Genomic DNA, 27,064 nt, shown 5'->3' with positions numbered 1-27,064 from the left:
ATTGGAAGGCTCAGCCCCATAGGGGAAGCCTGAACCCCATAGGGAGGCCTCAGCCCCATAGGGAAAGCTTGAACCCCACAGGAAAGCCTCAGCCCCATAGGGAAGGCTGAATCCTATAAGGAGTGCCTGAACCCCATAGAGATGGATATTCTCAGTCCCCTATGGAGGTTTGTGGCCCCATAAGGGCTGGTCCTCAGCCCCTCAGGGAGGCTCCTGGCCCCATAGAGATGCTCTCAGCCCCATATGGATGCCCTCTGCCCTATAGGGAAGGTCCTCAGTGCCATATGGACACACATATGGTCCCATAGAGTTGCATTTGGTCCCATACAGAGGCCCCTGGTCATATATGGAAGCCCATGGCCCCATATGGAAGCCCATGGCCCCATATGGAAGCCCATGGCCCCATATGGAAGCCCTCAGCCCAGTGTAGATGCTTATGGTCCCATGTCACATATGGAAGCTCATAGTCCCATATGGAGGCCCTTGGTCCTATATGGAGGTCCTCAGTCTCATATAGAGGCCCATAGCTACATATGGAGGCCCTCAGCCCTAAATGAATGCTTGTGGTCCCATACGGAGGTCCCATGTTGTATATAGATGCTCCTAGCCCCATATGGATGCTCCTAGCCCCATATAGAGGCCCTCAATCCCATATGGATGCTTGTGGTCCCATGTGTAGGCCTTTGGTCCGATATGGATGCTGCTGGTCCGATGTTGTATATGGATGCTGCTTGTAGGCCCATATAGAGCCCCTCAGCCCCATATAGAGGCCCTCAGCCCTAGATGGATGCTGGTGGTCCCATATGGAAGCCCCATGTCCTGTATGGATGCTCCTAACCCTATAAGGATGCTCCTAACCCCATAAGGATGCTCCTAACCACACATGGATACCCTTGGTCCCATACAGACCCCCTCAGCCCCATATGGTGGTCCATAGGAGGACACAGCATCCCCTATATGAGTCCCATGAGGCATCTCCTGTGGCTCCATCCACTCCAGGCACTGGAGATGCCAAGTGTCCCTTATGGAATCCCAGTGTCTCCCTATGGAATCCCAGTGTCCTATGGGGGGGGGGGGGGGGGTGTGTCACAGCTCTTCTTTGTCCACAGTACCGGAGAAGATCCAAGATCCTTAATGTCCCTTATGGAACCACAGCGTCCCCATATGGAATCCCAGCATTCCCTATGGAATCACAGTGTTCCCTATGGAATCCAGGCATTCCAATGAGGGTCACAGCTCCTCTTCGTCCACGGTGCCAGAGAAGATGCCAGATCCTCAGTGTCCCTTATGGAACAGCGGGGTCTCCCTATGGAATTCCAGTGTTCCCTATGGAATGGCAGCGTTCCCTATGGAATCCCAGCATCCCGATGGTGGTCACAGCTCCTGCTTGTCCATGGTGCCACAGAAGACGCAAGATCCTCAGTGTCCCTTATGGAACTGCAGCGTCTCTCCCTATGGAATCCCAGTGTCTCTCCCTATGGAATCCCAGCATTCCAATGGGGGTCACTGCTCCTCCTTGTCCATGGTGCTGGAGAAGAAGCAAGATCTTTAGTGTCCCTTATGGAAGCGCAGCATCTCCCTATGGAATCCTAGCATTCCCTATGGAATGACGGTGTTCCCTATGGAATGCCATTGTCCCGGGGGGGGTTGTCAGCTCCTCCTTGCCCATGGTGCTGAAGAAGATGCGAGATCGTCAGTGTCCCTTATGGAACCACAGTGTCCCCCTATGGAATTCCAGCATTCCCTATGGAATGACACTGTTCCCTATGGAATGCCATTGTCCCGGGGAGGGGTCACACCTCCTCCTTGTCCACAGTGCTGGAGAAGATGCGAGATCCTCAGCATCCCTTATGGAACCACAGCATCTCCATATGGAATCCCAGCATTCCCTATAAAATCACAGTGTTCCCTATGGAATGCTATGGTCCCGGGGGGGGGTCACAGCTCCTCCTTGTCCATGGTGCTGAAGAAGATGCGAGATCCCCAACGTCCCTTATGGAACCGTAGCATCTCCCTATGGAATCGCAGCTTTCTCTATGGAATGGAAGTGTTCCCTATGGAATCACAGTGTTCCCTATGGAATGACGCTGTTCCCCATGGAATGCCATTGTCCCGGGGTGGGTCACAGCTCCTCCTTGTCCATGGTGCTGAAGAAGATGCGAGATCCTCAGTGTCCCTTATGGAACTGCAGCATCTCCCTATGGAATCTCAGCATTCGCTATGGAATCACATTGTTCCCTATGGAATGCCATGGTCCTGGGGGGGGGGGGGTCACAGCTCCTCCTTGTCCACGGTGCCGGAGAAGATGCGGGCGAAGCGGCGGAGCTGGCGCGCGGCCGAGTGCGATTCCTGCTGCAGGCGCCGGTTGTTGTGGCGCAGGTTGGCCACTTCCGCCTGGAGAACCACCTTGTCCTGCTTCTCCTATGGGATACAGGGTCAGAGCCACAAAACAGCCCAAAAACACCCCAAAAACACCCCCAAAACACCCCAAAACCACCCAAAACCACCTTGTCCTGCTTCTCCTATGGGATACAGGGTCAGAGCCCCAAAACAGCCCAAAAACACCCCAAAACCACCCTAAAACCACCTTGTCCTGCTTCTCCTATGGGATACAGGGTCAGAGCCTCATAACAGCCCCAAAACAGCCCAAAAACACCCAAAAACCACCCCAAAACCACCCTAAAACCACCTTGTCCTGCTTCTCCCATGGGATACAGGGTCAGAGCCCCAAAACAGCCCAAAAACACTCCAAAAACACCCCCAAAACACCCCAAAAACACCCAAAACCACCTTGTCCTGCTTCTCCCATGGGATACAGGGTCAGAGCCCCAAAACAGCCCAAAAACACCCCAAAAACACCCTAAAACACCCCCAAACCACCCTAAAACCACCTTGTCCTGCTTCTCCTATGGGATACAGGGTAGAGCCCCCAAACAGCCCCATAACACCCCAAAACCACCCCCAAAACACCCAAAACCACCTTGTCCTGCTTCTCCTATGGGATACAGGGTCAGAGCCCCAAAACAGCCCCAAAACACCCCAAAAACACCCTAAAACGCCCCAAAAACACCCCCAAAACCACCTTGTCCTGCTTCTCCTATGGGATACAGGGTCAGAGCCCCAAAACAGCCCCAAAACACCCCAAAAACACCCCAAAAAACCACAAAACCACCTTGTCCTGCTTCTCCAACGGGATACAGGGTCAGAGCCCACAAACAGCCCCAAAACACCCCCAAAATACCCCAAAACCACCCTAAAACCACCTTGTCCTGCTTCTCCTCTGGGATACAGGGTCAGAGCCCCAAACCAGACCCAAAACACACAAAAAACACCCCAAAACCACCTTGTCCTGCTTCTCCTATGGAAGACAGGTTGAGAGCCCCAAAACAGCGCAAAACAGCCCCAAAATACCCCCAAAGCACACAAAAACCACCCCAAAGCCACCTTGTCCTGCTTCTCCTGTGGGTGGCACCCAGTGAGAACCCCAAAATAGCCCCAAATCCCCCCAAAACCACCCCAAAACGGTACCTTCTGGAGGTCGCTGTGGAGCTGCTTTAACATGGCCTCGAGCTGCGACACCTTCTCGGGTAGGTCCAAGGCTGTGGGGGGGCTGTGGGGGGGGGCAAAGGGCAATGGGGGGCAGGCCCTGGGGTGTCCCCATATTTGGAGGGGGGGGGAGTCCCAGACCCACATGTGGGGGTTCCAGCCCCACATACAAGGGGCACATGGGGGGGTCCCCATATAGTGGGGGTCCCTGTACCTGATGGCGGGGGGAACCCCCCGCGGCCTCTCTGGGGGTTGGGGGGGGTCGGGGCTCAGCACCGGCTCCGTGAGGGAGAACAGGGACACGGCCCTTTGCACTGGCGGGGGGGGGCACATCAGCACAACAAAACCAGCCCAAACCAGCCCCAAATACCCCAAACCCAGCCCAAACCCCCCCAAAACAACCCAAAACACACCCAAGACAGCCAAAAGCACCCCCAAAACAGCCAAAACTAGCCCAAAACATCCCCAAACCAGCCAAAACCAGCCCAAAACACCCCCAAAACTGCCCTAAATACCCCAAATCAGACTGAAACACCCCAAAACAGCCAAACCCAGCCCAGAACACCCCCAAAATAGCCTGAAACTCCCCAAAACACACCCAAAAAAGCCAAAACCACCCCTAAAACCATTCCAAACCAGCCCAAAACACCCCCCAAACTGCCCTAAATACCCCAAAACACCCCAAAACTCCCCCAAACCAGCCCGAAACACCCCAAAAAGCCTGAAACACCCCAAAACCGGCCTGAAACACCCCCAAAACCATCCCAAACCAGCCCAAAACACCCCCAAACCACCCCAAAACAACCCCAAACCATCCCAAAACACCCCCAAACCAGCCCAAAACACCCCAAGCCCACCCCTTTACACCCCCAAAACCAACACAGCACCCCCAAACCCCCCAAAACCCGACCCCGTGCTGAGGGTGCTGTTGGGGGGGGCTGATACCTTCATAGGCCTTGGCTGCATTGACCAGACTGGCCCATTCCAGCCCCGCAGCCGTGTCTGGCAGCGGCATCATCCCGGGATCCACGCGGCGCAGGGAGAGCTCCGAGGCAGAGATGGGGCCTGCAGGGACATGGGGACCATTGGCACCCAAAACACCCCAAAACTGCCCCCAAAACCTTGTAAAACCACCCAAAACCATCCCAAAACAACCCAAAACCCCCTAAAACCACCCAAAACTGCCCTTAAAACACCCTAAAACCACCCAAAACCATCCCAAAACAACCCAAAACCCCCTAAAACCACCCAAAATAATCCCAAAACATCCCAAAACTGCCCCCGAAACACCCTAAAACCACCCAAAACCATCACAAGACACCTCAAAACACCCTAAAACCACCCAAAACCATCCCAAAACAACCTAAACCAACCCAAAACCATCCCAAAACTACCCCAAAACCGATCCCAAAAGCCTAAATCCACCCAAAACCACCCCAAAACCACATCAAAGCACCCCAAAACTGATGCCAGAACCATAAATCCACCCAAAACCACCCCAAAACTGACCTCAGTATCCCAAAACCACCCTGAAACACCCTAAAACCACCTCAAAACACCCCAAAACTGACCTCAGCACCCCAAAATCACCCCAAAACACCCTAAACCCACCCAAAACTATCCCAAACCACCCTAAACCCACCCAAAACCATCCCAAAACATTCCAAAACTGCTCCCAAAACACCCTAAAACCACGCAAAACCATCCCAAAACTACTCAAAAAATGCCCCCAGAACACCCTAAAAACACCCAAAACCACCCCAAACCACCTCAAAACACCACAAAACCACCCTAAAACCAAACTCACACCCTAAAACCAGCCCAAAACATCCCCAAACCACCCCAAAACTGATCCTAGAACTCTAAATCCACCCAAAACCACCCCAAAACTGACCTCAGCATCCCCAAAGCACCCCAAAACACCCTAAAACCACCTCAAAACACCCCAAAAGCAACCTCAGCACCCCAAAATCACCCCAAAACACCCTAAAACCACCCCAAAACCAGCAGTTTCCTGCTTCCATGGGCAGTTTCTTGCTCCCAATTCCCAGATTATCCCATTAGGAAAACTGAACCATAGACAAGGTGACGGCACCGAGAAAGGGAACAGGGTTTAGGGATTCCAGCCCACGGGATTTGGATGCAGTAACAGCAACCCTTGGGATAATCCTTTGGGATAATGATTGGAATGTGGGGTGTGTGACAGCAACTTTGGGATCACTCTTGGGAAGCCGAGGCCATCCCATAGCACCCGGACACAAGGAGCTTCCCCATTCCAGGAGTGAATCCAAAGCCCAAATCCCCTTTGGAAAGGGGCTTCCATGCCCAGAGGCGGCCCATGGAGACCCAACCGGAACATTCCAAGATCATGGAAGAGCCAAGCAGGACACTCAAGTGAGGGCCCCACAGCACATCATTGGGAATCCATCCCACCTGGAGCAGCTCATGGAGCTCAACCGGCTCCTGCTCCTGAGGGAATTCCAAGGCCAAGGAGAAGGGATGGAGCAGCCCCGAGGAGAAGGATTTGGGATGCTGGGTGAGGAGAAGCTCAATGGGAGCCACCAACAGCCCATTGTGTCCTATGGGAGCTCCCCACTGTGTCCTATGGGAGCACTGGGACCAGTTCTGGGCTTCCCAACATCAGGAGACCTGGAGCAAGGCTTTGGACATGGGATGGATGGGATGGGATGAGGAGATGATGGAAGAGCTGGATGGGCTGTTGGCATGAAGCTCTTCCCCATGGGGATGGTGGCACACTGGGATGGGTTGGATGGAGCAGGTTGGGATGCTCCATCCCTGGCTGCGTCCAAGGAGCAGCCTGCCCTATGGAAGGTGTCCCCGTGGGGTGGATCTGGATGATTCCAGCTCCATCTCATCCCAACCCATCCCATGATCCCAGCACTCACCCTTCTTGTCATGGAGGCCCCCGTTGGTGGTGGCTGGGTGCTGGCGGCGGTTGGGCAGGGTGCTGGAGGGGTACGTGCTGCCAAAGCCCCCCTCGGGCTCCAGCACTGGGCTCCCACTGGTGTACGCGGTGTCCCGGCGCCCACCACAGAGGCTTTCATCTGACAGGGTCCTCTGGAGCCCCTTTGGGGGGGTCTGGGGGGGAAAAGAGCAGGGGTGAGCCCCTGGTTGTGGTTGAAGCCCCATTGGTCATGGTTGGACCCCCATTGGTCATGGTTGAACCATCCCTGGTCATGACTGGACCCCATTGGTCATGGTTGGACCCTCATTGGTTGTGGTTGGAGCCCCATTGGTCATGGTTGAACCCCCACTGGTTGCGGTTGGACCCCATTGGTCATAGTTGGACCCTCACTGGTTGTGGTTGGAGCCCCATTGGTCATGGCTGAACCATCCCTGGTCATGGTTGGACCATCCCTGGTCATGGTTGGACCCCATTGGTCATGGTTGGACCCTCATTAGTTGTGCTTGAAGCCCCAATAGTCATGGTTGAACCCCCACTGGTTGTGGTTGGACCCCACTGGTCATGGTTGGACCCTCATTAGTTGTGCCTGAAGCCCCATTAGTCATGGTTGAACCCCCACTGGTTGTGGTTGGACCCCATTGGTCATGGTTGGACCCTCATTAGTTGCGCTTGAAGCCCCATTAGTCATGGTTGAACCCCCACTGGTTGTGGCTGGACCCCATTGGTCATGGCTGGACCCTCGCTGGTTGTGGTTGGACCCCATTGGTCATGGTTGGACCCTCACTGGTTGCGGTTGAAGCCCCATTGGTCATGGTTGAACCCCCACTGGTTGTGGTTGGACCCCATTGGTCATGGTTGGACCCTCTTTGGTTGTGGTTGGAGCCCCGTTGGTCATGGTTGGACCCTCACTGGTTGTGGCTGGACCCCATTGGTCATGGTTGGACCCTCACTGGTTGTGGCTGGACCCCATTGGTCATGGTTGGACCTCATTGGTTGTAGTTGGACCCCCACTGGTCATGGTTGGACCCCCATTGGTCATGGTTGGACCATCCCTGTTCATGGTTGGACCTCCACTGGTCATGGTTGAACCCCCATTGGTTGTGGTTGAACCTCAGTGGTCATGTTTGGAGCCCTACTGGTCATGGTTGAACCCCCACTGGTTATGGTTGGACCCCACTGGTCATGGTTGGCCCCCCTGGTCATGGTCGGCCCCCCTGGTCATGGTCGGCCCCCCTGGTTGTGTTTGGAGGCCCCTTGGCCACGACATTCCTGGCTCACCGGGGCGCGCTCCGGCTCCGGGCTGGTGGTGTCCATGATAATGAGCTTCTTGAGGTCATCCTCAATGGTGGACTTGTAGCTCCTGCGGGGGGAGCGCAGGTCCCGCAGCGACGCCCGGAGCCGGGGCTGCCCAAAGACGTTCTTGGGGGTGGCCTCCACCTGCCTGGGGGGGCACACGGAGATGGAACCCCCCCTGGACCCCAACATCACCCCGTCATCACCCCAACATCATCATCATCCCAACATCACCCCAACATCAACCCAACATCACCTTATCATCACCCCGATATCATCCCCAACATCATCATCCCCATCATCACCCCCAAAATCACCATCATCACCCCAACATCATCCCAACATCACCCCAATATCATCCCCAACATCATCATCCCCATTGTCACCCCCAAAATCACCCATCATTGTCACCCCAACATCATCACCCCATCATCATCATCATCGCAACATCACCTCAACATCAACCCAACATCACCCTATCATCACCCCAATATCATCCCCAACATCACCCCCTAAATCACCCATCATCATCACCCCAACATCACCCCATCATCATCCCAACATCACCTCAACATCAACCTAACATGACCCTATCATCACCCCAATATCATCCCCAACATCATCCCCATCATCACCCCCAAAATCACCCATCATCATCACCCCAACATCATCCCATCATCATCATCATCCCAACATCACCTCAACATCAACCCATCACCTTATCATCACCCCAATATCATCCCCAACATCATCATCCCCATCAACACCCCCAAAATCACCCATCATTGTCACCCCAACATCATCCCATCATCATCATCATCATCCCAACATCACCTCAACATCAACCCATCACCTTATCATCACCCCAATATCATCCCCAACATCATCATCCCCATCAACACCCCCAAAATCACCCATCATTGTCACCCCAACATCATCATCCCAACATCATCACCCCAACATCAACCCAACATCACCCTATTATCACCCCAATATCATCCCCAACATCACCCCCTAAATCACCCATCATCGTCACCCCAACATCATCACCCCAACATCACCCCATCATCATCCCAACATCACCTCAACATCAACCCAACATCACTTTATCACCCCATCATCCCCAACATCATCATCCCCATCATCACCCCCAAAATCACCCATCATCATCACCCCAACATCATCATCCCAACATCACCTTATCATCATCCCAACATCATCATCATCCCAACATCACCTCAACATCAACCCAACATCATCCCCAACATCACCCATCATCATCACCCCAACATCATCAACCCAACATCACCCCATCATCATCATCATCGTCATCCCCATCATCACCCAACATCATCACCCCATCGCCCCCTTTCGTGGTCCTACCCCCCACCCAGCACCTACTATTGGGTCCTGCTCCTCCCATCACCCACTTTTACGGGTCCTACCCCCCCCATCACCCACTTTTGGGGCTCAGGCTTCTCCTCAGCCCTTTTCCAGCCTGTGGCTTGTTTATTCCTGACCGGCTGCTTGGAAAAGAAGGATTTGGGGATGGAAGCCGAGAGCTGGGGCCCCCCCCGGGGGGCTTCAGTTGTGGGGGTGCCATAGCCAGGATGCCCCATCCGTGGGTTGGAGCTATGAGGAAGAGGATGGAAGCTCATGGTTAGGATGGGGATGTGGGTACACCCCCTCCACAAAGATGGGGTGGCCCAATATGGGGGACACACAGACACACACCCCTTTTTGGGGGGGCTCACCTGGGCTGTGGGGGGGTCCCTGCTTTGTGCCTGTAGCTTGTGCTGGGGGGCGATGGGTCCCCCTTGGTGGTGGTGGTGGCATCGTCCCCTGGAGCCACTATGGGTTTGGGGCCCTTATCCCTTTGGGATAGCGGGCGGGGGGGTTTGGGGGTGTCGATGCCGCTGTCGTTGGAGCTGCCTTTGGGGAAAGGATCTGGGAATTCGGTGCCGTCGTTGGGATCGGGAATGTCGAACCAGCGCTCGTCGCTGGAGGTGGTGCTGGAGAGCGTGGTGGTGCTGGAATGGCTGGAGTACGGCGCCTCACCCTGCGGGACACCCCCACAGCATCATCTTGGGGTTCCCTAACCCCCCCCCCTTGGGATGCACTGGGATCACCCCAGTGCCTCACCTTGGAATGCCGCTTGGGAGAATCCATCCCGGCCGACTCCTGTTTGCTGCTTCTCCTGCCTGTCGGCAAGCGGGGCTGCGCTGGGACGTGCCAGAGGGGCTCTGCAATGAGTCCCCGTTGTGTTGGTGTCACCATAGGGACCGCGGTGGCCACATGGGGGGACACCGGGGTCACCGTACCCGGGTTGTGCCGCTCCATGGTGCTCTCGTGGCTGCTGACCCCCCCCGACGAGGAGTCACCATCGGGTGGCTCCGGTGCTGCCACAAACCTGCAATGGGAATGGGGTTAATCCAGCCCAAAACGGTGCCAACCCCCCCGCCATGGGGTCCCCACTGTGCCACCCACCCCTATGGGGCACAGCGGGGGTCCCCACGGTGCCACCCACCTCTCTGGGGATGGTTTATAGCGGGTGAAGGTGCTGCCCGGTGCGGAGAAGCTGCCCGATGGCTGCCGGTATGGCTGCGGCCGCTCCGATGGGGATGAGGAGGAGGGATGCGGCGTCTCTGGGAAGCTCAGCGGCCTGGCTCCGTGGATCCATGTGGGAAAAGGCGGGGAAGCAGGGAATGGGTTGGGGTGGGAAGGACCTTAAGATCTTCCAGTTCCAACCCCCTGTCATGGGCAAGGACACGGCACGCTCCAACGGCTCCGTGTCCTTACGCTGAGGACACTGGATGCAGTATCCAAGCGGGATCCCTCCGGAGCAGAGGGGCAGGATCCCCTCCATGACCTGCTGCTCATGGTGCTATTGATGCAGCCCAATATCTCCACCTGGATGCTGCTTCCAGTTCTGGTGTCCTCAACATCAGGACACGGAGCTGTTGGAGCAAGCCCAGAGGAGGCCACGAGGAGGAGCAGGGGTTGGAGCAGCTCCCATAGGGAGCCAGGCTGAGAACACTGGGGCTGAAGGAGAGAAGGTGCATGGAGACCTTCAGACCTCCAGGGTCTGAAGGGGCCTACAAGGATGCTGGAGAGGGACCATCAACAGGGAATGGAGTGGTAGGACAAGGGGTGATGGGTTCCAACTGGAACAGGGAAGCTCAGGCTGGAGATAGGGAAGTTCTTCACTGGAATGGGTTGAATGGAGAAGTGGTGAATGCCCCATCCCCGGCACTGTCCAAGGCCAGGTTGGACAGGACTTGGGCAACCTGGTCTAGTGCAAGGTGTCCCTGCCCGTGGCAGGGGTTGGGGCAGGAGGAGCTTAAGGTTATTCCCAACCCAATCCATTCTGTGACTTTATGAAGGGTTGGTGGTGATGATGCCATGGCGATGGTGTCATGGTAATTGTGCCATGGTGATGGTGTCATGGTGATGGTATCATGGTGATGGTGTCATGGCGATGGTGCCATGGTGATGCTGTTATGGCGATGGTGTCATGGTGATGGTGTCATGGTGGTGGTGTCACGGTGATGGTGCCATGGTGATGGTGTCATGGTGATGGTGCTATGGTGGTGCTGTCATGGTGGTGGTGTCACGGTGATGGTGTCATGGTGATGGTATCATGGTGATGGTGTCATGGCGATGGTGCCATGGTGGTGCTGTTATGGTGATGGTGTCATGGCGATGGTGTCATGGTGATAGTGCCATGGAGGTGGTGCCACGGAGGTGGTGCCATGGTGATGGTGTCATGGCGATGGTGCCATGGTGATTGTGCCATGGTGATGGTGTCATGGCGATGGTGTCATGGCGATGGTGTCATGGCAATGGTGCCATGGAGGTGGTGCCATGGTGATGGTGTCATAGTAATTGTGCCATGGTGATGGTGTCATGGTGATGGTGCTATGGTGGTGCTGTCACGGTGATGGTGTCACGGTGATGGTATCATGGTGATGGTGTCATGGCGATGGTGCCATGGTGGTGCTGTTATGGCGATGGTGTCACGGTGATGGTGTCATGGTGATTGTGCCACGGTGGTGGTGCCATGGTGATTGTGTCATGGTGATGGTGCCATGGCAATTGTGCCATGGTGATGATGTCATGGTGATGTTATCATGGTGATGGTGTCATGGCGATGGTGTCATGGCGATGGTGCCATGGAGGTGGTGCCACGGAGGTGGTGCCATGGTGATGGTGTCATGGTGATGGTGCTATGGTGGTGCTGTCATGGTGGTGGTGTCACGGTGATGGTGCCATGGTGATGGTGTCATGGTGATGGTGCTATGGTGGTGCTGTCATGGTGGTGGTGTCACGGTGATGGTGTCATGGTGATGGTATCATGGTGATGGTGTCATGGCGATGGTGCCATGGTGGTGCTGTTATGGCGATGGTGTCATGGCGATGGTGTCATGGTGATAGTGCCATGGTGGTGGTGCCACGGAGGTGGTGCCATGGCGATGGTGTCATGGCGATGGTGCCATGGTGATGGTGTCATGGTGATTGTGCCATGGTAATTGTGCCATGGTGATGGTGTCATGGCGATGGTGTCATGGCGATGGTGCCATGGAGGTGGTGCCATGGTGATGGTGTCATAGTAATTGTGCCATGGTGATGGTGTCATGGTGATGGTGCTATGGTGGTGCTGTCATGGTGATGGTGTCACGGTGATGGTATCATGGTGATGGTGTCATGGCGATGGTGCCATGGTGGTGCTGTTATGGCGATGGTGTCATGGTGATTGTGCCACGGTGGTGGTGCCATGGTGATTGTGTCATGGTGATGGTGCCATGGCAATTGTGCCATGGTGATGATGTCATGGTGATGTTATCATGGTGATGGTGTCATGGCGATGGTGTCATGGTGATGGTGCCATGGAGGTGGTGCCACGGAGGTGGTGCCATGGTGATGGTGTCATGGTGATGGTGCTATGGTGGTGCTGTCATGGTGGTGGTGTCACGGTGATGGTGCCATGGTGATGGTGCTATGGTGGTGCTGTCATGGTGGTGGAGTCACGGTGATGGTGTCATGGCGATGGTGCCATGGTGGTGCTGTTATGGTGATGGTGTCATGGCGATGGTGTCATGGTGATAGTGCCATGGAGGTGGTGCCACGGAGGTGGTGCCATGGTGATGGTGTCATGGCGATGGTGCCATGGTGATGGTGTCATGGTGATTGTGCCATGGTAATTGTGCCATGGTGATGGTGTCATGGCGATGGTGTCATGGCGATGGTGTCATGGCGATGGTGCCATGGAGGTGGTGTCATAGTAATTGTGCCATGGTAATGGTGTCATGGTGATGGTGCTATGGTGGTGCTGTCATGGTGATGGTGTCACGGTGATGGTGTCATGGCGATGGTGCCATGGTGGTGCTGTTATGGCGATGGTGTCACGGTGATGGTGTCATGGTGATTGTGCCACGGTGGTGGTGCCATGGTGATTGTGTCATGGTGATGGTGCCATGGTGATTGTGTCATGGTGATGGTGCCATGGCAATTGTGCCATGGTGATGATGTCATGGTGATGTTATCATGGTGATGGTGTCATGGCGATGGTGTCATGGCGATGGTGCCATGGAGGTGGTGCCACGGAGGTGGTGCCATGGTGATGGTGTCATGGTGATGGTGCTATGGTGGTGCTGTCATGGTGGTGGTGTCACGGTGATGGTGCCATGGTGATGGTGTCATGGTGATGGTGCTATGGTGGTGCTGTCATGGTGGTGGTGTCACGGTGATGGTGTCATGGTGATGGTATCATGGTGATGGTGTCATGGCGATGGTGCCATGGTGGTGCTGTTATAGTGATGGTGTCATGGCGATGGTGTCATGGTGATAGTGCCATGGAGGTGGTGCCACGGAGGTGGTGCCATGGTGATGGTGTCATGGCGATGGTGCCATGGTGATGGTGTCATGGTGATTGTGCCATGGTAATTGTGCCATGGTGATGGTGTCATGGCGATGGTGTCATGGCGATGGTGCCATGGAGGTGGTGCCATGGTGATGGTGTCATAGTAATTGTGCCATGGTGATGGTGTCATGGTGATGGTGCTATGGTGGTGCTGTCATGGTGATGGTGTCACGGTGATGGTATCATGGTGATGGTGTCATGGCGATGGTGCCATGGTGGTGCTGTTATGGCGATGGTGTCACGGTGATGGTGTCATGGTGATTGTGCCACGGTGGTGGTGCCATGGTGATTGTGTCATGGTGATGGTGCCATGGCAATTGTGCCATGGTGATAATGTCATGGTGATGTTATTATGGCGATGGTGTCATGGCGATGGTGCCATGGAGGTGGTGCCACGGAGGTGGTGCCATGGTGATGGTGTCATGGTGATGGTGCTATGGTGGTGCCGTCATGGTGATGGTGCCATGGTGATGGTGTCATGGTGATGGTATCATATTGATGGTATCATGGCGATGGTGCCATGGTGGTGCTGTTATGGTGATGGTGTCATGGCGATGGCGTCATGGTGATAGTGCCATGGAGGTGGTGCCATGGTGATGGTGTCATGGCGATGGTGCCATGGTGATTGTGCCATGGTAATTGTGCCATGGTGATGGTGTCATGGTGATGGTGCTATGGTGGTGCTGTCATGGTGATGGTGTCACAGTGATGGTATCATGGTGATGGTGTCATGGTGATTGTGCCATGGCGATGGTGCCATGGTGGTGCTGTTATGGCGATGGTGTCACGATGATGGTGTCATGGTGATTGTGCCATGGTGGTGGTGCCATGGTGATTGTGTCATGGTGATGGTGCCATGGCAACTGTGCCATGGTGATGATGTCATGGTGATGTTATCATGATGATGGTGTCATGGTGATAGTGCCATGGAGGTGGTGCCACGGAGGTGGTGCCATGGTGATGGTGTCATGGCGATGGTGCCATGGTGGTGCTGTCATGGTGATGGCATCATGGTGGTGGTGCTATGGTGATGATGTCATGGTGATGTCATGGTGATTGTGCCATGGCGATGGTGCCATGGTGGTGGTGTCATGGTGATGCTACCATGGCGATGGTGCCATGGTGATGTTATCATGGTGACGGTGTCATGGTGGTGCTGCCATGGCAATGGTGCCATGGTGGTGGTGCTGCGGTCACTCACCTCTTGCCGTGGGGCGGCAGCACTGCCTGCTTGCCGGGGCGGCCATGGGGCGCTGTGGGGCCGAGGCTGGTGCTGTGGGAGGCCGAGGAGCTCCACTGCCACGCGGCGCTGCTGCGGTACGGGGGGCGCGCCGGGCAGCCCCCCCGCTCCGGCTCCTCCCTGGGCTCTGTGCTGCCCAGGGACACACACTCAGACCAGCCCCTGCCAAGCACAGGGAGCGGGGCTCAGGGCAGGGAGCTGGTGGCAAGAGGCACTTATGGGGCAGAGAGCCATGGGGATCAGCACTTATGGGGCATGGAGCCATGGGGATCAGCACTTATGGGGCACGGAGCCATGGGGATCAGCACTTATGGGGCATAGAGCCATGGGGATCAGCACTCATGTGGCATGGAGCCACAGGTATCAGCACTTATGGGGCATGGAGCCACAGGGGTCAGCACTTATGGGGCATGAGGCCAGTGGTAATTGAGCCTTAAAGGCCATGAAGCCGCTGGGATCGGCACCTATGGGGCAAAGAGCCATGGGGATCAGCACTTATGGGGCAGGAAGGAATGGGGATCAGCACTTAAGGGGCACAGAGCCATGGGGATCAGCACTTATGGGGGACCCAAAGGCGGCCAGTGCCATGGGCAGAGGTTTAGCCCCCCAAGCAATGCCTTTCCTGCAGGTCTTTAAGTCCCCATTACCAGTGACCAGCACATGGTGGTCACCAGCACTGGAAAACTGGGATACCCCACCCTCAAATCCCACTGGGAAGGCTCCATACACTTTGGGCACTCGATTGCCCAACACAAAGGGGATGTTCTCCCACTGGTGTCAACTGGGAGATGTGGGCCCCATGGAGGAGCGTCGCCAACCTAACTGGAAGGCATGGGCTCCATGGAGGACCATTGCCAACCAATTGGAAGACATGGGCTCCATGGAGGACCATCGCCAACCTAACTGGAAGACATGGGCTCCATGGAGGACCATCACCAACCTAACTGGAAGACACGAGCTCCATGGAGGACCATCACCAACCTAACTGGAAGACATGGGCTCCATGGAGGACCATCGCCAACATAACTGGAAGACACGAGCTCCATGGAGGACCATCACCAACCAACTAGAAGGCATGGACTCCATGGAGGACCATCACCAACCTAACTGGAAGGCATTGGCACCATAGAGGACCATCACCAACCTAACTGGAAGACATGGGCTCTGTGAAGGACCATTGCCAACCAACTGGAAGGCATGGGCTCCATAGAGGACCATCGCCATCCTAACTGGGAGACATGAGCTCCACGGAGGACCATCACCAACCTAACTGGAAGGCATTGGCTCCATGGAGGACCATCACCAACCTAACTGGGAGACATGGGCTCCATGGAGGACCATCACCAACCTAACTGGAAGACATGGGCTCCATGGAGGACCATCACCAACCTAACTGGAAGACACGAGCTCCATGGAGGACCATCACCAACCAACTGGAAGGCATGGGCTCCATAAAGGACCATCGCCATCCTAACTGGAAGGCACTGGCTCCATGGAGGACCATCGCCAACCAACTGGAAGGCATGGGCTCCATGGAGGACCATCGCAAACCTAACTGGAAGGCATGGGCTCCATAGAGGACCATCACCACCACCCACCTCCGAGGAGCCCCATCCTCGTGGGGTGGGACGATGACCACCTTGACGGTGACGGAGGTGCGGAGCAGGTCGATCATCTGGTCATGGTTGAGGGTGACCACAGCCACCTTGCAGATCTCCACCAGGCGGCTGCCCTGCCGCAGGCCCGCTTGCCAGGCGAAGCCGTAGTCCTCCACCTCGGCCACTGTCCCATCGTACTTGACGTGGAAGCCCAGTTGGCCCAGCCCGTTCCTCCTCAGGGTCATGTCCACCGTCTCGCAGCCGTCCGTCATCACCTTGGCAAGGGGGAAAGGACGGGGTTGGAGGCCTAAAAGCCTCCTCGTGGTGGTCCTGGATCCACATCCCAGCAGGAGACAGCCTCCAGGTTTAGGGCTGGAATGGAACTGGAGATGATCCAGTTCCATAGGGAGGGATACATTCCATAGAGGAGGATTGCTCCGAGCCAGGGATGGAGCAGCCAAACCGTCTCCATTCAAGCCATTCCCAGTCCCACTGACCTCACAGGGAAGAGCTTCCTTATGAGGGTCATGGGAAGTTGAGGTTGGATACAAGGAAGAACTTACTTATATCCAACCTGAATTTCCCCTGTTCCAGTGTCCCATCGCCCTCACAGGGAAGAACTTCCTTATATCCAGCCTCAACTTCCCACCACCCTCATAAGGAAGAGCTTCCTTATATCCAACCTCAACTTCCCACCACCCTCATAAGGAAGAGCTTCCTTATATCCAACCCCAACTTCCCACCACCCTCATAAGGAAGAGCTTCCTTATATCCAACCTCAACTTCCCACCACTCCCATAAGAAAGAATTTCCTTACATCCAGCCTGAACTTCCTACCACCCTCATAAGGAAGAGCTTCCTTATATCCAATCCCAACTTCCCATCGCCCTCATAAGGAAGAGCTTCCTTATATCCAACCCCAACTTCCCCTCTTCCAGCTCCACCCCACCACCCTTCATCCACGCAGCACTTCCACAACCTCCGCCCGTGGTTTTTCCACCTGGAAACCCACCTTCAACCTCTGCACGATCTCCTTGATGTCCTCAGGACCCCCCTCCCCGGCCCGGATGAAGATGTGGTCCCCTCGGCCATAGAAGATCTTGATGGTGGCCGCGTCCGCGGTCCATCCGATGACGTCCCCGCAGAAGCAGTTGAAGACCACCTCTTTAGCTCCCAGATCCAGGAGGACCACGAACTCATTGGAGATTCCCAAAGCACAAGAGATCTCGGCTCCACGGGCGAAATCCAATGCGGAAACGCGCCAGGAGATGGCCCCAGCGCTGTGCTGCTCGGCCCCAACGCGGGCTTTGGTCTTCTCCTTCTTCTTGGAAGCCAAGGAGATGAGGTTGAACTTCCCGGTGGAGTCAATGGGAGTGTTGGTGACCCAGTTCTCGGCCAGGTCCTTCAGGTATTCCCGGCGTGTCCTGGTGGCCATGGTGTGGAACTTGTCCGATTTGTGAGCCGCGTTCTCCGCGTTGATCACCTTGGCCAAGAGGAACTCTCGGAAGACGTCGGATTTGCGGAAGGTGACGCCGTTGGGAATGGGGGGACCGAAGGAAGGGACGTCCTTGGATCTGGTGACGGCCACGCTTGGGAAGGAATGGAGAAAGGAAGGTGGTTAAGGTGGCTAAAAGCATGGAATCCCGCTCAGGGTTGGGATTTAGGTCCCTTCTTGCCCGTTCCGAAGGGAGAAGCTCCACGTCTCCTCTTCCAAGAGGGGGAATTTGGGATGTGGTGGCCAAATCCAGCTGGAAGCTCACCTGTAAGAGACGTTCTCTGTGCAGGGATTGTGGGCTCGGACAATGATGAAGACGTGCTGGAAGTGGGAACGGACGTTCTGAGGGGTGAAAGGCAAGGCTCCGGGTTCTTGGAAGATGATGGTGACGATGTCATTCCCGATGTGCCTCTTCCTCAGCAGCTGGAAGAGAGAAGACAAGGGAGAGGCGCAAATCCATACGGATGGAGAGGAGGGGGAAGCCCAACCAAGGCGCTGCTGGGGATGGAGGGGGCTACCTGCTGCCTGTTGTTGGGAGTGTAGGGAAGCATGGTGGACACATGGAACATGATCTCATAGTCCTGGTACGTGGTGTAGAGGGAATGGGTCCCGGTGGAGTCGGCTACGAGGGAGGCAGAGGGGACAAGTGAGCGGTGCTGGCAGCATCTCCGGTGTCCCCACGGTGCCACCCCGTGTCACTCACTCTTGGTGTCCAGCTGGGCCGCGTACTTGCTGAAGGCCTTGAGGCAAACCTTCTCCCCCAGGAGCATGAGGAACTCCTCGAAGGGGGGACCGGCCTCCTCGTTGTTGTACATCTCCTCCTCCGAGCTCTGCCCGGCTTTGCAGTAGAGAATCCCCACTTTGTGCCTGCGGCAGAGCTGCGGGACGAGGGGAATCAACCCGCGCCGGCACCCAGCGGCTCCGGGAGCGCCGATTCCCACCTCTACTCACCCCTTGCTCGTCCAGCTTGAGGAGCTGCTCGGTGACCTTGGGCGTGCTGAGGGCCAGGCGCAAGCAGTGGATGTTGAGCTCGGGAATGACGTATTCCAGAGCATCCTTCAACGGGAGGCCCCGCACCGTCCCGTGCTTGGTGGTGGTGGGGGTGGCATCTTCCAGGATGGAGCCACGGAGGGTGATGAGCTGGGAAAAAAAAACCGATCGAAACGGGATAAGCAGGGATGGATCCGGCTTCCCAATCCTGGGTTTGTGGTATCCCAGCGGGATGCGGTACCTCACTGGTGCGGAAGATGATCCTGTACTGGTACTGGGGGCCGTGGTCCTTGTGGTCCTCCAGCTTCTCCCGCTTGATGCTGACGGCCACCGGGCCGAGCTTCTCATCCACTCCGAAGTAATTCGAGTGCTCTACCGGGAATAAAACAGGGATGGAGGAGAAAATTGGGATCAGGAGCATCGGGATGAGCTGGGAACCCCCTTGAGACACCCCCCCCCCCCCGCCAAGACCCCACCTTTGCCATGGAAGTGGTCGCGGTAGTAGCGGGCACCAAGGTCCACGTGCTCCACGCTGTAGTGCTTGAGGCGGTTGGGGTTCCTCTGCAGCTCCTTGGGCACCTCCAGCACCGAGATAGCAGCGTTGGTGGGCCGGAGATCCAGGATGGGCTCCGGGAAGTTCCCATCGGATACCGGGATGACCGGAGAACCCCCGGAAGCTTTGGAGAAGCTGACGTTGCGCTCGCCGGCGCCGCCGATCTCATTGCGGAAATGGGGACAACTGAGGAGCAGCTCGTTGCTGGTGTTGTCGCCGAGGTCGTGCTCCAAGTTCTCCTTCGAGTTGGGATCCTCGGTGCCGGGAAAGGCCGGATCCGAGCCCATTCCCGACGGGGCAGCCGAGGCGGCCGAGGCGCCCGTGGTGGTGTTGCGGCGTTGGGCCACCACCACCCGGTTGGTGGCCACGGCGTTGAGGTCGAAGAAGATGCTTTGGACGTCGTAATGGGCAAAGCTCTTCTGGCACCACCAGCTCCTGCCCGGCTCCGGCGCCCGCGGCTCCTCCGGCTCCGCGTCATTCCGGGCGCTCCGGAGCTTCCTGAAGATGGATTCGGCGCCGGCGTCGCCTTTGGGGTATCTCCGGCGCGGTTTCTCCTTGGATTGGGTCGATGCTTCATCCCGGGCTCCATTCCTGCCATCTGCTTTGATGCCGGGGTATGATCCCGTAGGAAAACCGGCCTCTCCGAGACGCTCCGGGCTCGCCGCCCGCCGCTCCGGCTTCTTGGTGCGGAATTCATTGAGCATATCAAAGAAGCTTTGCTCCGAGATTCCCTGGATGTCAATGGAGGAGGTGCTGCCGTATTCCCGGAATATCCCACCTCCTCCTCCCAGTTTGGCTCCTCGGGGTTCCGTTGGCTCCTCGGGATCACACTCACTCAACGTCACCTCACTGCTGCTCCGGTGCCGCAGCGGGGCCAACCCCTTGGCCGGGGATCGAGGCCATCCCTCTTGGAATTCCACATCCTTGGAACGCCGCCGCGCCAGGCGCTGCAGAGCTTTAAAGCCCGCGACGCCCGCCAGGGGCTGCTGCCCGATGGGGGCCACATTCCGGCCCCAAGGAGCATCCCGGCTTCCCACTGCTTCCCGAGGCGGCTCCTTGGGGGGGTCCCTCTTGGGGGGCCACTCGGCGATGCGGGCACGAACCCCCATTTTGGGGACAGGGACCACGCGGGGGGGGTCACCCCCGGGAGGTGCCACCATGGGGGGTGCCGGTGGGGGGGGTGCTGGCACCACGTTGCCGTTGGGCACCCAAAAGGGTGCTGGGGAGCCGTCGGTGTCCTCATGGCGCGGCGGGCGGTGGGAGCTCATGGTCCGGTGACGGGGATGAAGCCACTCATTGCCATGCCGGGAATGCCGCTGGGATGCCGCCGCTGGGAATGCCGGGAGGGCTGGGAATGCCGCGGGGCATGGTGGTGGTGCTCAGAGCTGATGGGACATCCTGGGGTGGGGAGAGAGACAAGAGAGGGAGGTGGGGTTGGAGGTGGGGGGCAGCAGTTTGGGTTGGGAATGATCATTAATGGTCCCTCTGATCCATGGGTTGTAACTGGATCCATGGGATGGGCTGGGATGGGAAGGAGCTGGAATCATCCAGATCCACCCCACAGGGACACCTTCCATAGGGCAGGCTGCTCCTTGGACACTGCCAGGGATGGAGCATCCCAACCTGCTCCATCCAACCCATCCCAGTGTGCCACCATCCCCATGGGGAAGAGCTTCATCCCAAGAGCCCATCCGGCTCTTCCATCATCTCCTCATCCCATCCATCCCATGTCCAAAGCCCCGCTCCAGGTCTCCTGTAGCTCCTTTAGGCACTGGGAGCTGCTCTGAGGTCTCGATGGACATGGAGAGGAAGCATCAGGAGGAGTTTTGTACCCATGAGGTTACGGAATTCCCGGGATGCTCTTCCCAAAACACAGGATGCGGGAGCATAAACCTGCAGCCAGGGATGATGGGATTCCCCTTCCCATATAGTACGATCCCAATGGGAAGGATTCAGGGTAACTTTCTCCTTCCCTATAGAAGAACTTGTCATTCCCCTGCTTTTCTAATGGATTTGGAGCTACTTTTGATGGAAAACCAAGAGCAGTTTCGCATTTCCCAGCAGCAGCTCCATGTTTTGGGAATACCACCCCCCCCCTCTTTTCCTTCCTGGAATCTCCCCCAACTTGGCATTTCCATTCTCCACTATCAAGTTTGGGAAGACCAAAAGCACCGGAACGCCTCTGTTATCCAGCAAGAATCCATCCAAGCGGGAATCTCATCCTATTCCCTAGGAAATATGGGAAAAGCCTCTCCCTCTGCAGGCTCTGCGTGCCAAAGGGAAGCAGAAGGAGCCGTAAGGATTCATTGCAGGGATTTAAGGGGAATCCTGGTGGCTCTGACACCGGATTCACTGGCACCGATGGATCCCAAAGCATTCCAAGGGATCCCAGTGGAGGGGATGAGCACCCCCCCAGCTGCTCCATCACCCCCTTGGGATGTCCTTTGGGATAAGAAATGAGGGAAAAGGCTTCAAAACCCCCCTCCCTGGGATGGATCCTGCTCCTGCAGCTGATCCCGCTCCTCCAGTTGATCCCAAAGTTGGGAATGTTGAGGCCAATCCTGCTGCATTTGCAGGAGCAGGACCCAACCCTTTCCCTGCTAATGAATAACCAGATTGGTTTTAATGGTTAACCACAGGCTTTGCTTTGGGATGTGGGATGGGATTTAACCCCTTCCCAGCCTTATCCCACCCAATTCCCACTAAAACCTGGGATTTAACCCCCACCAAAGGGGTCTTTCCACTTCCAGCTCGATCCCAACTCATTCCCGAATCCACCATGACCTTCTCCTCCCTTCCTCAGTGCTTCCCACAGGGAATAAAGCACCATCCCAGGCTCCTTTTGGAATGAAACAGCCCCAGAAAGACTCTTTGGGATGGGGGGGAGGTGTTTCCTGGTTTTCCCAATGCTCATCCAAAGGGAAAGGCAAGGGCAATTAGGGAAGCAATTAAAGGAAAAGGTCGGGAATTCTGGGCTTAATTAGGGGGTAGTTAAAGCCCAATAATCATTAGTGAGCAATGAGGACACCGTTCATTATCCCAGAGGGAAAACAGGAATACAAGAAGGGATCTATCCCAACCCGGACCTTGATCCCGGTATTATCTGATGAAGACGGGATAATGAACACTATTCCAGCACCAACACAGTTGGGAATAGGAACCGATTCCTACTTGCCTGGATTCCGGAGGCCAGGATCTCTGGGATAGCAGCGTCTCTGGATGAGGTTGGCTAATTCCAAAGGAATTATGATCCCGAAGGAAGGAGCTTGTCACATCCCCTCGCGTATCCCTTTCCTTGGGATAAATCCCTGCCTGTTGACGTCCAAACAAGTCCGGTGAGGCCTGGATGTCGGGATGAAGAACGGGGATGGGAAGGAGGAAGAGGAGGCTCCTACGGCATTCCCAGCTCCAAGCTTGAGGAGGAATCCTGGGAGAAGGAAGAGCAGAAGGGTTTAAAGCGCTGGGATCGCCCTGCTCCCAATGGAATGCCAACAGACCCAAGGGCCACCTCGACAGCCTCCACCACATCGGGAGTCGGGATGGAGTCGGGATGGAGTCGGGATTGCCGCTCCATGAAATCCAAAGGGAAAAGGCCACGCGTGCGGCTGGAAGCTGTTAAAGAGCCCCCAACCCCCCCCCCCCCTCAAATCCCATTAAATAACCCAAGAGCCAAGGAAAACCGGGATAAAAGGGAAGGAAAAGGCAAGTCCCAACGTGCAGGAGGCAGTGGGAAGCGTTGCCAGCTCCATACCTGCCTCACGGGTGCCCCCCCCCCCCAAAACAAGCCCTTTTCCATGCCCAAAAAGCCCCATTTTGAGCCCAAAACAAGGCCAAAGAATTCCCACCTTCAGGAATCTCAGTGTTCCCCCAGTGCTGGGGGTGAAATGGGGGTTTTGGGGGGGCAAATGGGGCTTTTTGGGGGAGAAAATGAGGGATTTGGGGGAGAAATGGGGCTTTTTTGGGGGGGGGAAAGTGTTTTTTTTTGGGGAAAAGGGTTTTTTTGGGTTGAAATGTGGGGTTTTGGGGGGAAATGGGGTTTTTTTGGGAGAAATGGGTTTTTTTGGGGAGAAAATGAGGGATTTTGGGGGTAAATGGGGGGTTTTGGGGGGGTAAATGGGGGTTTTGGAGGGGAAATTGGGGGTTTTGAGGGGGAAATGGGTTTTTTGGCAGGAGAAAATGGGGGATTTTGGGGGGGAAATGTTTTTTTTGAGGGGAAATGGGGACTTTTTGGGGTAAATGGGGGTTTTGGGGGAGAAATGGGTATTTTTTGGAGAAAATGGAGGATTTTGGGGGGAAATGGGGGCTTTTGGGGGAAATTGGGGTTTGGGGGGAAATTGGGGGCTTTTGGGGGAAATGTTTTTTTGGGGGAGGAAATGGGGGTTTTTTAGGGGGGAGATGGGGGTTTTGGGGGTGAAATGGGAGTTTGGGGAGGGTTCGGGGGGGTCCTTGGGGGCAGAAATGAGGTTTTGGGGCAGTTCTGGGGGTATTTGGGGCAGTTCTGGGGGTATTTGGGGCAGTTCCGGGGGGTATTTGGGGCAGTTCCGGGTGTTTCCAACGCCGGAATTCCATCGGGATGCTTTGGAAAGGGGCATTTGGGAGCCACAACCCCCCCTGCACCCCAACAAAGGGCTCAATCTACGATTCCCATTGAGGCCCGGCCCAAACCCCCCCCCCCATACACAGATCCCTATGGATTTACCTGCCGCAGCCCCTCCTGGTCCAGTGCTGAGGGAGGAAAAGAGGGAATCGATCCATAAACAGCAGGAAAGTTGGGAAACATCCTCATGGGGGGGGGGGCACTCAATACCCCCCCCCAAAAGGCCCAGTTCCCCCCCCCCCCAGCGCGAAGGCTGCTGGGAGTTGTAGTCCCCCCTCCCCACGGCCTAGGCCTCAGGCCGTCCCCCAGCACTACAACTCCCGGCAGCCCCATAAGCGGGGACCCGGAGGTTGAGCCGGGGACCCGGAGGTTGAACCGGGGACACCTCCCGTTACCCTCCAGGCCCCAAAAAGGGGGCGCAGGCCCGATCCGGAGCTCAGCGGCAGAGCAGCCCCCCCTTCCCCGTCCGTCCCCCCGAGCCTCAGGGGGGGACTGAGGGGGTAAAGGTGGGGGGAAGGGGTTGTCTCTCACCCGGCGGCGCGAGCGCACGGGCCAATCGGCGGCCGGCGGCGAGGCGGCGGCGCGGGAGGGCACCGCGCGGCGGCGGCGGCGGCGGCGGAGGGAGGGGCGTGGAGGGCGGGGCTTCTCCGTCCGCCGTGTAGCCAATCAGAGACGGGAACGGGGATGTTGTTTGCATAGGGGAAGGGAGGGGCGCGGTCGCGGGTGGGGGTGGGCGGGGTTCCGCCCACGCTGGCGTCTGATTGGATGGGGATTTGCATAAAGGGCGCGGACGGGAAAAGGGTCCCGCGGGGAAAAGGGTGGGCGTGATGAGTGCGGTGGGGCTCAGCCCCATTGGACCGGCTTTTAGCCCCATTGGACCGGCTTTTAGCCCCATTGGACCGGCTTTTAGCCCCATTGGAACCGCTTTTAGCCCCATTGGACCCTATGGTGGTTGGGGGGTGTCTCTATGGGTTACTGGGATGCTCTCTATAAGGTAGGTACTGGGAGCACTGGGAGCTGCTGTGGCTCCCTTGGGAAGGGCTGGCATCACTTGGGAGCGACTGGGAGTCCCTGAAGGGGAACTGGGAATATGCCAGAGCCTTGTGGGGGGGTTAACTGGAGGCTACTGGGGAGCCCTGAGGGCAGCCCATAACCTTTGGGGGTCAACTGGGAGCCCCTGGAATGCCATTGGGAGTCCTTGGGGGCTACTGGGGGTAACTGGGAAGCCCTGAAGGACGCTGGGACCTTATCGAGAGCCTTTGGGAGTCCCTAGGAGCTACTGGGAATAACTGGGAAGCCCTAAAAGCAACTGGGAAGTGCTTGGGGTTCTTCTCCTTCCCCGCTTCCCTGTTCCTTAACCAGATCCATATCCTGATGCGCTTCCAGCCCCGGAACCCGGCAGCGAAGAGGAGCGGCGTTGGAGAGCGAAATGGTCCAAAGCTCACCCCTGCCATATCCATAGGGAATGTCGTCTCGGCGATCCCAATCCAGCCAATCCCGGGCTATCAACAAAGCCCCAAGCCCGGCCCCTCGCCCTGGAATTCGCTGCTCAATCCTATGGAACGCGCCCAATGACGGCGCTCGGCCCTGCCTATTCCTGCCTGCTCCTCGCCAATCCCAAGCGGAGCCTCCTCCCCGGCTCAACCAGTTTGGAACTGGGATGAGGAGGACCCTGGGCTGGGCCGGGCCTCGGGCTGCCCGGTGGCGCCGGCGCCGCTTCGGGCTTCACCGAGGGCGAAATCCGGTCTAAATCGGGCAAATTTGGGTTATTTTTGGGGTGGTTTCTTCCCGTTTTGCTGCAATCCTGATGCCTTTTAAATAGGGTTTTCCCTTTTCCAAGGAAATCTTGTGTGGAATCAGGGGGAAATCCAGGAAGTTCATCTCTGTGTGCCTTAAACCAGGATCAGCCCCACTGCGGGATTGATAATGGGGGGGGGGTATCCCTTCCATCCTGGGGTTTATCCCAACGTTATCCCGTTCGTGGTCATGGGGAGTCGGGAATGAATGGGAGGAAATGATCCGGTGGCCCTAAAGGATGGAATGGGGGGGGGGGGGAAATGCAGGGACCCCTCAAGGGGGGATGATGGGGGTCAGGCCAGGGGTGGGGGCGTGGTCAATGCAAATGAGGAGTGGAGGGGGTGTGGTGTATGCTAATAAAGGCGGTGTGAATGCAGCTCTATTGGTAAGTGGGCATGGTGTATGCTAATGAGGGGGTGAGTGCCAGTCAGTTGGCATGGGGCAAAGCCTCTGGCCATAGATGGGGAGAGGGCGTGGTTTATGCTAATACAGGGGTACGGTAATGTATGGTGGAGGCGTGGTTTAAGCTAATAGGGGCGTGGCTTACTCTAATACATTGCTATGGGCCTGTGTTGTGTGCCCAACCAGACGTGGGGGCGTGGTCTATGCTAATACATGATCTGGTAGGCGTGGCTTCTTCTAATATGCACACACAGAGTGTGTTTTATGCTAATGAATGTACATAAGGGCGTGGTTTATGCCCACACATTGCTACGGGGACATGGTGTGCGCTCAAATACACTTAGGAGGCGTGGCGTATGCTAATATAGCCGCGGAGGGGCGTGGCATACGCTAATATAGACACGGAGGGGCGTGGCGCACGCTTATAAGGGCCTGAGGGGGCGTGGCTTATGCTAATACAGGCACGGAGGGGCGCGGCGCAGGCTCATAAGACTCAGAGGGGGCGCGGCTTATGCTAATAGAGGCGCTGAGGTGCTTGCGCGCGCCTATAAAGGCCTGAGGGGGCGTGGCGTATGCTAATATGAGCGCGGAGGGGCGTGCCCTGCCTTTATATAGCATATGGGCGTGCTCTTCTCCATATATGGCGTGTGGGCGTGCCTTATGCTAATACCGCCCAGTGTTGGGGTGCGGGGGGGGGGGCGGTGTTT

General features: G+C 56.6%; 1 protein-coding gene and 1 long non-coding RNA gene across 4 annotated transcripts; one reads left to right on the top strand and one right to left on the bottom strand.

Moving 5' to 3' along the window:
• Positions 1 to 297: 297 nt before the first annotated feature.
• Positions 298 to 24,772, bottom strand: SIPA1L3 (signal induced proliferation associated 1 like 3). 3 transcript variants are annotated; one of them, XM_065664486.1, is made up of 23 exons: positions 24,690 to 24,772; positions 24,261 to 24,286; positions 22,737 to 22,988; positions 19,485 to 20,959; positions 19,250 to 19,380; positions 18,970 to 19,158; positions 18,722 to 18,896; positions 18,537 to 18,640; positions 18,284 to 18,441; positions 17,536 to 18,112; positions 16,524 to 16,798; positions 14,887 to 15,087; positions 10,293 to 10,427; positions 10,087 to 10,175; positions 9,908 to 10,008; positions 9,520 to 9,824; positions 9,227 to 9,397; positions 7,751 to 7,943; positions 6,453 to 6,645; positions 4,492 to 4,611; positions 3,761 to 3,860; positions 3,529 to 3,610; positions 298 to 2,421 (listed from the first exon to the last, which is right to left on the bottom strand). In XM_065664486.1, the coding sequence occupies exons 4-23, from the start codon at positions 20,827 to 20,829 to the stop codon at positions 2,272 to 2,274; spliced, it is 4,794 nt and encodes a 1,597-aa protein (XP_065520558.1). In that variant the 5' UTR covers positions 20,830 to 20,959; positions 22,737 to 22,988; positions 24,261 to 24,286; positions 24,690 to 24,772; the 3' UTR covers positions 298 to 2,271. The 3 variants fall into 3 exon arrangements, with proteins under 3 accessions (XP_065520558.1, XP_065520559.1, XP_065520557.1); XM_065664487.1 differs by having other exon boundaries at positions 7,751 to 7,913; XM_065664485.1 differs by lacking the exon at positions 298 to 2,421 and adding an exon at positions 2,441 to 3,459.
• A 293-nt stretch (positions 24,773 to 25,065) lies between these two features.
• LOC136006460 (uncharacterized) lies at positions 25,066 to 26,002 on the top strand. Its single transcript, XR_010609143.1, has 2 exons — positions 25,066 to 25,152; positions 25,545 to 26,002. It is a non-coding gene; the product is annotated as an uncharacterized LOC136006460 (long non-coding RNA).
• Positions 26,003 to 27,064: the final 1,062 nt, after the last annotated feature.

This window comes from Lathamus discolor, unplaced genomic scaffold, assembly GCF_037157495.1.
Source record: "Lathamus discolor isolate bLatDis1 unplaced genomic scaffold, bLatDis1.hap1 Scaffold_204, whole genome shotgun sequence".
NCBI lineage: Eukaryota > Metazoa > Chordata > Aves > Psittaciformes > Psittacidae > Lathamus > Lathamus discolor.
Note: the sequence above shows the minus strand (reverse complement) of the source record. Positions and strands in the feature narration are given on the sequence as shown.

Coding starts and splice junctions, on each gene's coding strand:
- SIPA1L3 (XM_065664485.1), bottom strand. CDS start 20,829: ATGAGCTCCCACCGCCCGCCGCGCCATGAGGACACCGACGGCTCCCCA. Junction 18,113..18,283: donor ACAGAGAACGTCTCTTACAG/GTGAGCTTCCAG, acceptor TTCCTTCCCAAG/CGTGGCCGTCACCAGATCCA. Junction 9,825..9,907: donor CTCCCAAGCGGCATTCCAAG/GTGAGGCACTGG, acceptor GGTGTCCCGCAG/GGTGAGGCGCCGTACTCCAG.